Genomic DNA, 14,244 nt, shown 5'->3' with positions numbered 1-14,244 from the left:
CTAGAGATTATCATACTGAGCGAAGTAAGTCAAAGAGAAATGTCATATATTATTTACATGTAGACTGTAATAAGAATGATACAAAAGAACTTATTGATCAAACCAACAAACTCACAGATTTCAAAACCAATCTTATGGTTACCATAGGTGAAACAGTTGCGGGAGGGAAGAATTGGGAAGGTGAGAATAACATATATATGCTCTACCATAAAAGACAGATGTTTGACAAGAACCTACTGTAGAGCACAGGAAAATGTGCCGAATGTCCTGTAATAACATATCTGGGGAAAAAAGAATGGATCTATTTACATGTATGACTGACTCACTTCGCTGTACACCTGCAGCTAATACAACCTTGTAAGTGCACTGTACGCCAGTAACCTTAAATTTAAAGAAAGAAAATCATGGACTCGGAGAACAGACTTGTGGTTGCCAAGGGGGAGGGAATGGGGGTGGATGGGGAGCTTGGGGTCAATAGATGCAGACTATTGCTTTTGGAATGGATTAGCAATGAGAGCCTGCTGTGTAGCAGTGGGAACTATGTCTAGCCACTTAGATCTAGAACATGATCATGTGAGAATATAGAATGTGTACATGTATGTGTAACTGGGTCACCATGCTGTACAGTAGAAAATCAAATCGTATTGGGGAAATAATTTTAAAAAATAAAATAAATGCACAAAAAATAAAAAGAAAATGGGGTGATCTTGTGAATGTTATTTTAAATTTTTATTAGTAAATTTATTTTGTTTGTCAGTATGTCAGTGTACGACTGATGAACATGAGCTAAGAAAAACAGGTGGTTCACAACAGGTAATGAGAGGAACTGAAATAGACATTAAAATCAAGAAATTCTCCTTATAAAAAAATACAATGAGAAAAAAAAGCTTTGCAAAAAGGTTATTAAAATAAATTCAAACAAATTAAGAAAAATGGGTCCAAAAGGGCACTTTCTAGGTATTAATATGATTACACGTGGGAGGGACTCAGCTTCTGGAGCATCGATGTCAGTAGGAAAATCACAAGCCTCAAAAGAGCAGGTGGGCAGATACTGAAGCCTCAGACCTAAATGTCCTCAAGGATGAGAAGGAGCACTGGGCAGACGAGGCTGGTCAAGGTCCCACAGGAAGTTGCCGGGGCAAATCCACCAAAGCAGAACGCACACCAATGCCACCGCTGGCTCAGGAACCCACAGAACTCCCCGCGTGCGCACTAATTCAAGGGGCAAGGACACTGCAGGCAGCGCGACCCATGACTGCCGCACAGCGAACCCAAAAAATGCCCCCCTCCGCAGGCTGCATGAACGGAGGTGTGTCCACACTGCGGCGAGTAACCGTGAGTGACCAAGCCGCCTTGGGTTCCACACCCAAGTGGACACCACGCGCAGGCCAGAGTCTGCAGGACTTTGCTAGGACAGATGACCCTTCAAGAAACTGCTGGGGGCTGAGTCGTTCTCATCCGCAGAGTCATCTCCCTTATAGCACTTAGAGAGCAAGGGGGAAGGGGATCCCTGGGAGGGGTCTTGGAGTGGGAAGAGATCTTCGAAATCAAAGATCACAACAGGATCTGGCCAGAAGTCCGAGGTGTAGGGATCCTGAGGCCAGACTGGGGCGGGCGCTGGGGCTTGGTCTAGAGCAGCCGGGAAGACTTCCTGGAGGCCCTGTGCCGGGGCCCACCCGGCCGGGCCACGGCTGGGGACGCTGGGTTCTGGCGCTGGGAGCATTCCGGCGGGACTGGGCCCAGAGGGGCTGCAGAAACCTGGGCCCTCCGGGAACGCGGGACCTGCAGCAGCGTCGTCGGAGGCTCCGTGGCCCGTGGAAGCATCGCCGGGACCCTGGCCTTGCCGCTGGGACAATTGCTTCAGCCGCGAGCATTTGGCCCGGCGGTTCTTGAACCACACCTGGGGGAACAGAGAAGACGGGAGCAGGTGTAAAAGCAGGGGCCTTGAGCATTCGTTGCCCAGGGTAGGTGTGCAGCTGCTCGGTTGAGGGGGCCGGCCTCATGCCTCTCCCTCCGCCCCCAGACCCAATTAGAAGCTCCTGGAGTTCAGGAGGCCGCCGCGGAGGGGGGGATGAACCGGAGTGGCAGGGCTTGGTCCCCCAGGAGCTCAGGGGCCAGGAAGGGGTCTGTCAGAGAGGCTTTCCTAGGTTCGCAGAGGCTCCAGGGTCAGGGCACGGGGAGACGCCTTGCTTCCTGTGTGACCCAGAGCAGTGCTCGGCCCCTCGGACCGCGGGGCGGAAAGGTGGCCTGGGGACCCGGTGCGTGGTCAGTGCGTGGTGGGAGCGCATCTGGGGATTACTTGGGCGGGGGCGGGGGGGGAAGCGGGGAAGGGAGGAGATCCGACCTGGAGTTTGTACTCCTGCAGGTTGAGCCTGCCGGCCAGGTCCTCACGGACCCTGTAGCTCGGGTACTGGTCCTTTCTGAAGTGTTCCTCCAGCACCTCCAACTGCTCTTTGCTGTAGACCGTGCGCTTCTGCCGCTTCCTCTTTGGGGGTCTTGAGGCGCCTGCAGGGCCTGGCCGAGCGGGAAAACAGGGTCACACAACAGTCCCCAGCCCGCCTGGCACCGTCCCCCTGTCTGGGCCCGGCCTTTGTGAGCAGGAGCGAGGTGGGGGGCGCTCAGGTCTGAAGATGGGATGCAGTGCGTGGATAAGCCTGTGGCATCTGGGCCAGACACGGTGGTCACGGCGTACCCCTCCCCCTTCCAGCCCCCAGCCCTGGCACCTCTCCCAGCCTCAGTGTCCACAGCTTTGAAACAGGCCTGATCCCAGTCTCTGGAATATTCCAAGGCCCCCAGCCTGGGAAGGCAGGCAGGGCAGGCTGCTCCGCTCTCCACCTCTCTGATTCCCGGGCTGAAGCCACCCTCGGGGACCCCCTCACTGTGGGCCGGCTCTCTGCTCATCTGGCCCCAGTAATGTCATTCCATTCCCCCAAACACCACTAAGTTCTCCCACAGCACAGCACAGGAAGCCCTCTCAGATAGCTAGGTCCTTCTCTGGGAGCCGGGGACGCCTCCCAGACGGCGCCATAGGATGCCCCCAGCCCAACCCCATCCGCTGGCCCAGATCCCTCTGGGGACCCAGACTCACCCATGAGGGAGACGGTTCTTGCTTCTTCGCTGCTGGTCTGCCCTCTGGGTTGGAGGTTCTGCCCATGAATCTGCGGCCTGGCTCTTCCATCCGGCTTTATGCTGAGTGCACCTAAGCACACCCTCAGAGACCCACCCCCTTTTGCCCCACCCTTTGCCCCACCCCCTTACAGGACCCAGTTTGATTGGTTAATCCTGTTATCATTGATCAACTCCTGAGCCCTGTCCTGGGGCCCTCCCTGATGAGACAGCCTGGGTCCTGCCCCCTTTTCCCTGTGAATGAATGAATCGGGGCTGGTTTGTGTGTTCTGCTCAGCAGCCTGGGTCCCGGGAGTCCAGCCTGCTCCCCATCTCTCCTGCTGGTGCACAGACCTGGGTCTAAACATCAGACTGAGCTCCTGGCTTGTGCCAGAATCTCCTGCGGATCTGGGTCAGAGGAGAACACCACTTAACAATGCTTCTCCCCAGGGAGCGCTTATCGGTGATGCGAGGTGATGACTACATAAGTGACCAAATACAACATGAAACAAAGTAAATCGGTCTTGTCACTCCACGGATGTCACTCTCCAAGCTGCCGCTCACGGAGGCGGCTCCCCTAAGTGGTCATTCCCTCTCCTTCCTTCCTGGCAACGTGCTGCCACAACTGGACATCTTTTCTGCTTCTTGGGCACCTGGGAAAGGGTGATATCTGGTTGATTAGATTGGCCGAAGTTGAGATGGGGGCTCACGCCTGGGATTGGTGGGCGAGGATGGGGCTACTGGCTTTCTCACACCTTGGGAGTGTAGGTTGGCTTTTGAGACCAACTCGGTGAGATCTGCCAATGCCCTCAACCCACGGTGATGAGGAAGATACCAGAGATGCAACTCTTCTGTCCAGACACCCGAGGGGGTGATCCTATCCTCTTGTGGGGTCAGGGGTCAGCAGAAGGGCATGGCTGACAAGGTCTGTGGTCCAGAGGACTGGAAATATGTGGGCTCCAGTACAAAATTCAGTGAAATGCGTCGTTGTTGTCATAATAGGTCTGGTTCATTGTTTTGGACCCTTAGTGTTGGATGTAGGGAAGTCCCACCGTCCATCAGCTCCCTCCCGTCTAATGTGTTGTCAAGCCTCATAAATACACTGAGAACACAGTGGTGAGTGGGAAAGTCATGCTCTGCCCTCGAAGATTTTGCAGTGTGGCCATGTATTTGGCCAATAAAAGCATAAACAGATGGATGAGCTCCTGATAGGTTTTATGAAAATATGCAATTTAAACATGGAAAAGTTGATGGCAGCATTATTCATGAGAGCCAGAGGTGGAAACTCTGTGGAAATGTCCAGAATATACATGCATGTGTGAGTGTGTGTGTATATATATATATGTGTGTGTGTGTGTGTATTTGCTTATAGATGTATGTATGTGTGCCAGGAGAGGCATCCCGCTTGCATAGCAGATGAAAAATGGCAAGCTGGGGAGATGGAGAGAAAATGGGGTCAGGGCGTGTGATCTCTGCCTTCTAGAACCTTCTGGCCTATCTCAACCCCTGGGATTCATCTCTCTATCTCCAGACGTTGCTCTCTGCATCCTCTCTCATTCCTTTTTTTTTTTTTTTAATAATGATTTTTATTTTTTTCCATTATAGCTGGTTTACAGTGTTTGGTCAGTTTCCTACTGTACAGCATGGTCATCTAGTCACACATACATGTATACATTTTTTTCTCCCATCATCATGCTCCATCATACGTGACTAGATACACTTCCCAGTGCTACACAGCAGGCTGTCACTGCTCATCCATTCAAAGGCAATAAATGCCGGCCATCCCTGTTGTGTGCATATTTGGTAACATTTATTTGTGACACCAAAAAAAACACTCCCTTGCTTTTCTGGCCATTCACCAGTGGGCACAGAGCTGTAAAAAGGTGAAGGGCCAACTTCATGTGCCCCCAGCTGCCCTGGCACATGGGGGCACTCTGCCTTCTTGCTTCAGCTCTTCTACTGCAAACAAGTGCCCTTTGTGAGGTCTATTTAGGGCTGCATTTTAAAATGTATTTTGTGCTTTTAGAAATTGTGGTAAGATCTTATAGCATAGGAGTTCCCATCGTGGTGCAGTGGAAATGAGTCCAGCAAACATCCATGAGGATGCAGGTTCGATCCCTGGCCTCGATCAGTGGGTTAAGGATCCAGCATTGTCCTTGAGCTATGGTGTAGGTCACAGACACAGCTCGGATCTGGCATTGTGGCTGTGGTGTAGGCCAGCAGCTGTAGCTCCGATTTGGCCCCTAGCCTGGGAACCTCCGCAGATGTGGCCCTTAAAAAAAATGTTATAGAATAAACTTTATCATTTTAACCCTTCACAAGGACACCATTCAGTGGCAGTAAATACGATCAAAATATTGTGTAATCATCACTACTCTTTACACCTAAGACTTTTCCAACATCTCTGACAGAAACCCTCGTACTCATTAAACACAAACTCCCCCTTCCACCCTCCTGAAGCCCCTGGTAGCTTTTACACCACTTTCTGTCTCTATGAATTTGACCACTCTAATTATTTTATATAAGTGGAACCATACGGTATTTGTCCTTCTGTGTCTGTCCTTCCTAGAATGTCTTCACAGTTTAGCCATGTCATAGCACATATCAGAACTTCACTCCTTTTTATGGCTGCATAATATTCCACTATATATATATATACATATATATATATGTATATATATATATATATATCATGCTTTGTTTATCCATCCATATGTTGATGAAAACTTGGGTTGTTTCCACCTTTTGGCTATTGTGAATAACGATGCTACAAACACAGGCATACGAATATCTGTTCTAGTCCTGTCTTTCAGTTCTTTGTGTGTGTGTGTGTTTTTAGGGCCACACATGTGGCATATGGTGGTTCCCAGGCTAGGGGTCAAATTGGAGCTGTCGCCGCTGACCTAGGCCACAGCAGCAACAACTGGGGATCTGAGCTGCTGCGTCTGCAACCTACACCACAGCTAATAGCAATACCCAATCCTTAACCCACTGAGCAAAGCCAGGGGTCACACCTGCATCCTCATGGATACAAGTCAGATTCATTTCCACTGAGCCACGATGGGAACTCCCTGGCTTTCAGTTCTTTTGGAGATAGACCTAGGAATGAGATTGCTGGGTCATATGGGGGTTTTGGGTGCTTTTTTGTTGCCAATTTCACTGTTTAAAATTCCCCCAAGCATGGTACTGCAGTGCCGGCTACTGTTCCTTCTAAGAAGGCAGCAACGTGTCTTATGGAGAGAATACCTGTGTGTGAGGTAATCTTCCTCCAGCTATGCATAGTGCTGTTGCTGAGTTGAGTGTAAAAGAATCAACAGTATATAGTAAAATGGTTTTAAACAGAAGCACACATGCATTGATCAGTTGACAAACAGGCAACCAGAGGCTCTCAGAAACGTAGGAGCAGAAATGCATTTGAAAATTCGGTGTTTGAGGGGACTTTATAGAACATAACCAGTCAAAGAATCACAGCAAAGGATGTCATAAGCAAACTCGGAGCTTGGAAGGGTGGAGCTGTGCAGGTTTAACGTGCTCTGGGATCTAATCTGCTGGTGGAGGGGGGAGTTGTGAACATTCCCAGCAAGCTGCCAAGTGCACGGAAGCATTGAATGTAATGTCTTTTTTTTTTTTTTTTTTTTGTCTTTTTGTTGTTGTTGTTGTTGTTATTTCTTGGGCCGCTCAAGTGGCATATGGAGGTTCCCAGGCTAGGGGTTGAATCGGAGCTGTACCACCAGCCTACGCCAGAGCCACAGCAACGCGGGATCCGAGCCGCGTCTGCAACCTACACCACAGCTCATGGCAACGCCGGATCGTTAACCCACTGAGCAAGGGCAGGGATCGAACCCGCAACCTCATGGTTCCTAGTCGGATTCGTTAACCACTGCGCCACGACGGGAACTCCCAAATGTAATGTCTTAATACTGGTTCCCTGACCAGAGAGCTTTCATCTCTGCCAATTCCGCTGGATCTCACTCCTGCCTTATTCAGAAGGTTCTACAAAGAATGCCATTTGTGGGATCTGTGAGTTCCTGGGCATCTCTGCAGGTGGGTAGCCTTGGAGCGATGCTAAAGGAAAAGCTGCCCTCTGGCCATGCCTGCTCCTCTGTTCTGGAAGCCTTTCCCCAGTCTAACCAGGTCGGTCCTGCTGGAACAGGAAGGGAGGGTGGGAGTAGGGGGGTGGGCAGGGGATGGCCTTGAGGGTATCCCAAGGGCTGCCAACCAGTTCCTTAGAAACACATGCCAAGAATTAATAATTCTAGAGAGGATATGGTCCCTATAATGAGGAGAGATGGTCTGAAGACGCAATCGGAATTGTTAGCTTTTTCAGAAACCGAAGAACTGATGGCCAGAGGTGGAAAAAGACCTTGGGGCAGGGCAGTAAGACATCCTAAGTAAGATACACCCTTCTCCCCTGCCCGCCCCCCAGCCCTCTCCTCCTGGGGGTCTCAGGGTGTGGGGAGCCTCAGATGTCCTCAGTGTTTCAAATAAGCTGACGTTTTCATTTCATCCTGCCAGTCTGTTCGCTCCCCTCCCCCACAGCCCATCACGGGAACATCCCTCCCCAATCAGGTCTAAGCCCCTGCTCCACTGAGGCCGGCCTGTCCTAAGAGGCTTGGAGCATTTGCTAAGCAGGACCAGGACAGGGTCCAAGGGCTGAGGGCCGGCTCGGGGGAGACCTAGGGGCCAGGGCAGTGCAGGAGGGCATCAGGGGCGATGAGGCAGAGGAGCAGGGCAAGGGGCTGGGGACAGAGGGGCATATGCACACCCCGTGGCTGTTGAGGAAACAACTCGTAAAGGGTGAGGAGGTTGCCAACATGGTTGGTTTTTAAAATACATCGTCAGGAGTTCCCATCATGGCGCAGTGGTTAACGAATCCGACTAGGAACCATGAGGTTGTGGGTTCGGTCCCTGGTCTTGCTCAGTGGGTTAAGGATCTGGCATTGCCATGAGCTGTGGTGTAGGTCGCAGATGCAGCTCGGATCCCGCGTTGCTGTGGCTCTGGCGTAGGCCAGCGGCTATAGCTCCAATTTGACCCCTAGCCTGGGAACCTCTATATGCCATGGGAGCATCCCTAGAAAAGGCCAAAAAAGCCAAAATAAATAAATAAATAAGAATACATCATCAGCCTACATCCTGATTTCCTACCTGTTTTCCCGAATCTGGGGGTTTGGGTGTTCCAGGGAGGTCGGGAGACTGGGCAAGGGGTAGTAGTGTCTGCGGGGGCCAGAGATGGTGGCGAGCTGCTGTCCTGGGAATGTCCTGGAGCGTCTGACCTGCCACCAGTCTTACGCACAGCCCTGAGGTCTGTCTCCAACAGGAAGCATCTTGCAGCTTTGGGTGCTCAAGTAAAGCGTTCAGCGTTTTGTTTTTTTTTTTTTTTAAAGCCGCACCTGTGGCACATGGAAGTTCCCAGGCTAGGGTTCTCGAATCAGAGCTGCAGCTGCCGGCCTACACCACAGCCACGGCAACGCGGGATCTGAGCTGCATCTGCGACCTGTGCTGCAGCTTACGGCAACACTAGATCATTAACCCACGGAGTGAGGCCAGGGATCGAACCCACATCATCATGGACACTATGTCGGGTTCTTAATATGCTCAGCCACAGCGGGAATTCTCACATATTTTTAAATATGGAATTAAAAAAATAAAAATTTTTTGGCTTTTTTTAGGGCCGCGCCTGCAGCATATGGAATTTCCCAGGTGAGGGATCGAATCAGAGCGGCAGCTGCCGGCCTACACCACAGCCACAGCAACAGAGCAAGGCCAGGGATCGAACCCACATCCTCATGGATACTAGTCGGGTTCATTGCCGCTGAGACACAAGGGGAACTCCGGAATTTTAAATATGTTTTTTTAAATACCCAGCATGTTTAAATACCCAATATGTTTTTTTAAGTTCCCAGGCCTGGGTCGAACCCGTGTCACAGCAGTAACCAGAGCCACTGCAGTAACTACTCCAGATCCTTCATGCACTGAGCCACCCTCAGTACATTTTTAATAAATTCAAATATATTTTAAATTATATTAAAATTTCCTCCATTTTAACTTCAAATAGAGTAAGTAGCAACTGGTATAACTGATAGGAATCAGGCTCTCTAGCTCCCCGATGACTTCCAAAAGCTGGGGAAGCCCTGAGGTGTTCTCATCCCCCCGACAGTCCCATGCAGACTTTGGGTGGTTCAGGCCATGAATGGGCAGAGACACTCGGGTCCAAATATTGCTTCTCTTAGCCGTTGGCCGTGTATCTCTGGGCAAGGGTCTCCTTTGTCTGCTTCTCACTTTTCCTCCTTTGAAGACCAGAGTTGATCACCCTCACCTTTGGAGCAGATGGTTTGTCCAGTATACACACCAGTAAGGAGGTGCTGGATGTCCTATCAAAATAGACTCCTGAGTTTGGTCAATGTCCCCTCCCCCAAAGTAGGGGATCAACTCTCCCCATTTGCCGGGTTCAGGGGTTCCTGGGATGCAGGACCTTCAGGGCTAAACCAGGACAGTCCCAAGAAAGCTGGGTTGGTTGGGGCCATTATCCCTGTGTCCCTCTGGTGCCCCACCTTGTGGACCCATCTGTGTGTCCTTATGGCCCAGTCATGACAGGGCTCATGTCTCTGAGAACTGGGCAAAGAGCAGAGGCTCTGCAGTCGCTGTTGGACCCAAAGAATATTGCGCGTGTGCGCGCGCGCACACACACACACACACACACACACACACACACACACACACACAATGACAGTGATTACTAGTCAAGACATAACGTGTTCAGAGAGCACTGTGGCCCCCAGAAAAGCATGCCTGGAACCTCTTCACTGGCAGAGAAGTGCAGACTGAGCCTTTTCAGGAGAGGATTCAGCCTTAGAGAGATGAGAGAATAAAGTTCCAGATATAGATGGAATTTAGTCAGTGTCTCAACCAACTCAGCTTCAGCTTATGGTGTCCACTGAGCCCTGCAACCTCCCTGACCCGAAAATGACCGGCCACCTTCACTCTGCTTTCCTCCAGTGGGCTGTTCTGCAGGTTCCGCGATGAGCCCAGGGGCTCCTGGAAATCAGCACCATGGACAGAGGCGAGGCAGGGTCTGCTCTGGTCTCCCTCCCTCAGCTGGGCGTCCTTCCCTTCATGCATTTCTTCCCATCTGACCACCAGGCAGGAGTCAGAGACCCCGGTCATGTGGAGACTCGAGGCCCCCGCCCCCATCCTCTGGGGAAGAAGCCTTGTGCAAAAGTGTAGTGAGGAAGGGTTGACAGGAAGTCAGCCTGGGACCAGGGAGACTGAGTCCTCTGAGCTAGGAGGACGCTGCTGCTCAGCAGACATGGGCTTTGTGCATGTGGTGAGGCTCTGCTGGCCCCAAATGCTGCCTGGATGGAGGACAGAGGGAGGATGTGGCGTGTCTCCATCTTCATGTTGATTTTAGCTCCATGTGTTCCCTCAACGGTCAGAGCTCTTCACTGTCCACGCTCCTTCTGCACAGGCCTAGCACTGCCTGGACCCTGGGCAGGGGTATGCGCTGGAGAGGGAGAAGGACCCCTGTATTTCCCTCCCTCCATGGGGTGGGGTCCCCCGGGCTAACGACCCTGCATCTCCCGCCTTCCCATCCAGCCCAAGGCTGTCCTGGGACAGGGCTGTGAGCTGAGGGTCTGGCTGCTCCATGGATATGGGGAGGGGCCCCTCCCCTGAGAACAGGAGCTTCGGGGGCTGCTGGGGTGTGACTGCAGGTCAGGGGAGGGGCTGGGTGAGCTGTAGCACCACCAGGGCCAGGGGGTCACTCCGCCCAGACCAGCTGTTCCTTCAGTGATAGGCACACTGGTACCGCCCTGCATGGCAGGAGCGCAAGGATTCAAGGCGGAACCAGGCTGTGTTCCTGGAGTCCTGTGGGGCTTCATCCTCCCAGAGTCCAGAGTCCCCCACTTTATACAGACGGTAGACCTCAGCCTGCACGGACCCCTGACACCAGAGGGTCACAGGGCTCCCCCTGGGGACAATGGGATGGAGGGTTTGGGAAGGACCCCTGGAAAGGAATCAGACCTGGAGTGTCAGGGTGCCCTTCTCCCTCGGCCTGTCTCCCCAGGAGTCACCCCAGGGCCCTCCCAGCCTGGTCACCATCAGCCCCACCCGCTGTGCCCCCCTCTCCCTAGGACAGAAGGCTGGTTGGGTGGAAGCAGGAGGTCTGGGGGACTCACCTGCCTGGACCTGGCCCCATGGGCGCCAGCACAGCCCTGGAAGAGAGTCCCCGTGAGCCCCACCCCTCCCCACACAAGACGCTCCAGGTCTGGTCTGGGGCCCTGGGTGCTGGGGTCAGATCTGGGGCTGAGCCCGTCCCCCCGCCCCCGAAGTTCTCCCCCCACTGAGCCTCCTGAGACCGGGGTCTGTCAGCATTCAGACCTTGGAGGGGACATTGGAGGGGAGAGCCCCGAGGGCCCCACCCTCTTCTCTTCCACACAGCTCACTGAGGCAGAGAAGAGCAGTGAGGCTCAGGGTCGTGGAGCTGCCCCCCAAGGTCCCCAGACCTTCAGGTGATGCACAAAGTCCACAGAGCCAGCAGCAGGGACAGATTCGGGGGTGTGACCTGTCCAGGCTGTGTGTGACCTGTCACCAGGTCATTAGTAGCTGCCCCCCAGAAAGAAGAACAGCCCTGCCCAGGGCCTCCCTGTGCTCCCCATGAAGGATGGGGCCCAGGAGACTCTGGGACCTTCCAGATCTCATCCAAGTCTCACCAGGCCCCACACACCCTCATGCCAAACCCACATCCAGGGAGGGAGACGGGTCCAGGGCAGGCAGGTGAGGATGCAGGGCAGGGCCAGGAGCAGCCCCTTCTAATTCCAGTTCCTTTTTCTGCAGAATTGTGTTTGTTTACCTTTGGTTCACGGCCAGGGTGGAGGGTCCAGGGTGGTTCCAGGGCTGCCTCGTGTCTGCAGAGAGACTTGAGGCAGAAGCCCAGGCTCGAGCTGGGCCCCAGAGGCTCCTGGGGGCATCGGAGAGGGAGGCTTTGCAGGGGAAACTGGCACAGACCAGCCTGGGGGCGGGCAGCCTACAGAGGGCGGTCAGGTGGTGGCCCATCTTCCTGGTGAGTTTCACCTGCTGCCCAGGGAGCGACTCCACAGGAAGTCAAGGAGGTGGGTGTGTGTGTGGGGGGGAACCCAGGGCCTGCGGGTCCAGAGGGCCCAGTTCAGGTCTTCTCCAGTAGCTCAGCAGCTTCCATGGCGTCCTGGGTTTTCGCCCCCGCTCCTGAGGCGGCTTCTGCTCGTCCTGGAAGAGGCTGCAGCCCCCTCTGCACCTTTGCATTTTCCGGAGAGCTCGGCACCCTCGTGCTTCTGCTCAGCAATTCATGGAAGAATTTTCCACGCCCTCCCGAGCTGCGTCCTCACAGTGGACAAAGAAGGCCAGCGAGAGGTAGGTGTGAGATGTGGGCAGATGCCTGTTGACCAGGCGGTCAATGGTGGCCTCCACCTCGGTGGAATGATTCTGACGCATCTGGGCGCTCCTGGTGGGTCAGCAATACGGAGTGAAGCTCAGAAGATGGTGTGGGCTGGTCCTGGAGGCAGAGGATAGGGGAGCGGTTTGTTCCAAGGTTGGGACTGGGAAATGCTTGGAGGGAGGTCAGAGGCTGGAGGGAGGGCGTCCCTGGGTCTGTTCCGTCCAGACACGGCTGGAGCCAAAGACCCAGCTGAGGGGCCAGTGAGAGCACTGCTTTGGTTCCAGTTCTGACTCTGCTCTTCCTTGACCCTGTGGGCCTTGGGGAGGTCACTTCCCTTGTTGAGACTTGTCAATGCAGCCTTTCTTCCTCCCACCACCCAGGCCATCAGCCAGGGATTATGGAGCAGGTGCTATATCCAGACATGAGCTTCCTTGTGAAGGTGACCAGGTCCTTCCCGGGACTCATGGAGCTCTGATGGTGACAATGGGCAGTGCATGAGTCAGTGATGGCTCTGGTTTGGTGACTTGTGTAGGCAGAGAAGGAGAGAGGACAGAGCAACAGGAACAGGTGAACATCCAGTCACCTTGTGATGCGTGAGTGTGGGGACCTTTTGCAGAAGGACAGACCCAGATGGACAGAGGTGAGCACAGGTGCGGTGAGGGGCTGGCATCCTCGACCAGGGAGAGGGGAGCTGTGCCAAGGGCTGGAGCCATCAGGGCTCCTGCCCCCATCCCAAAGGGTCTGGGGCCCCTGCAAGTGTGCCTGGAGTCTGTCCTTCAGGCCACAGCCTTGAGGAAGGAAGGTGTGGAGACGTGGCTCTTGGGACGGGAGAGCAGCAGAATGTCGTGGGAATACAGAGTGAGACGGCTCCAGCATCAGTCTGACCACGAAGTGATGCCTGGATCAGTACCTGAGTGGTGTGTGTACATTTCTCAGGAAACCCTTAAATGAATCCTACAACAGGCACGTTCCCTGTGGAACGGAGTTCTTTGTTGTCTTCATGGTCCGGGAGGTTTGGGCAGGAGTCTGTGATGTGAAAACCAGGCTCAAGGGTCGGCCCTTGAGAAGAACCACACGTGATACCTCTGGTTGTGTGTGTCTGGGGAGAGGAGATGACTCCTGGATGAGTTGGGCCTGAGGGGGGCGTCAGCTTGGCTGGTGCTGGAGAGGTCAGCTCATTCTGACCACCAGCCTCGTGGGATGTCAGGTGGGGGCCCTTGGAGTTTCCTGAGGGCAGGTGGAGACCCTGGAAGGATGCTTTGCAGGGGCGGGTTCTGCGGTAGTAGAGGTTGGGGCCGTGCGAATAAATTCCCCCAGCTGGGCATGAGGTCCTGGGGCAGGAACGCCAGGAAGGAGGCTGCTGGGGTCGCACCAGCACATCCTCCTGCGTCTTGCCCTGAGCTTGACTGTGGTGTGGGACCAGGCCAGGGATGGGAAGGGCTCAGGGCCAGGCCTGTGGGCTGGTTTGTTGTCTGTGGACTGGGAGAGAGCGAAGACTCGAGGGCCCCTGCGGCGTCCCCTTGCTGGTCTAGGGTACAAGTGGGGCCATTGGAGGATGGAGGAGCCCGGGGAAGAAGGGGCTCAGGGAGGTGTTGATACTCCTGTCCTCTGACCCCTGGAGGCCCCCCCTCCCTCCTGGGCTGGGTGTGTGGTTGCGTTTCTCCCAAACACTTCCTCTCTCCGACTTCCTTGTTTTTCTCAGCAGCAGCCCCTTCTCGTCATCCCTCTGC

At 53.9% G+C, this 14,244-nt stretch overlaps 2 protein-coding genes across 2 annotated transcripts in view; one reads left to right on the top strand and one right to left on the bottom strand.

The window, feature by feature from the left end:
- GP6 (glycoprotein VI platelet) overlaps positions 1–14,244 on the top strand; it is a 242,993-nt gene that overhangs the window by 211,919 nt on the left and 16,830 nt on the right. The gene's annotated exons all lie outside the window — the stretch shown is intronic.
- On the bottom strand, positions 1,409–12,570 carry LOC146402480 (tetrapeptide repeat homeobox protein 2-like). The gene is made up of 3 exons (XM_084959106.1): positions 12,465–12,570; positions 2,345–2,514; positions 1,409–1,900 (listed from the first exon to the last, which is right to left on the bottom strand). Exons 1-3 carry the CDS (start codon positions 12,568–12,570, stop codon positions 1,409–1,411), a joined length of 768 nt encoding a protein of 255 aa, XP_084815232.1.

The sequence above is a fragment of the Sus scrofa genome, chromosome 6, assembly GCF_054392235.1.
Source record: "Sus scrofa isolate SSC_HxYL_T2T_F1_AM1 chromosome 6, Sscrofa_HxYL_maternal_Yorkshire_Landrace_v2.0, whole genome shotgun sequence".
Classification (NCBI taxonomy): Eukaryota; Metazoa; Chordata; class Mammalia; order Artiodactyla; family Suidae; genus Sus; species Sus scrofa.
The sequence above is the reverse complement of the archived record's forward strand: the minus strand, read 5'-3'. Positions and strand labels throughout refer to the sequence as shown.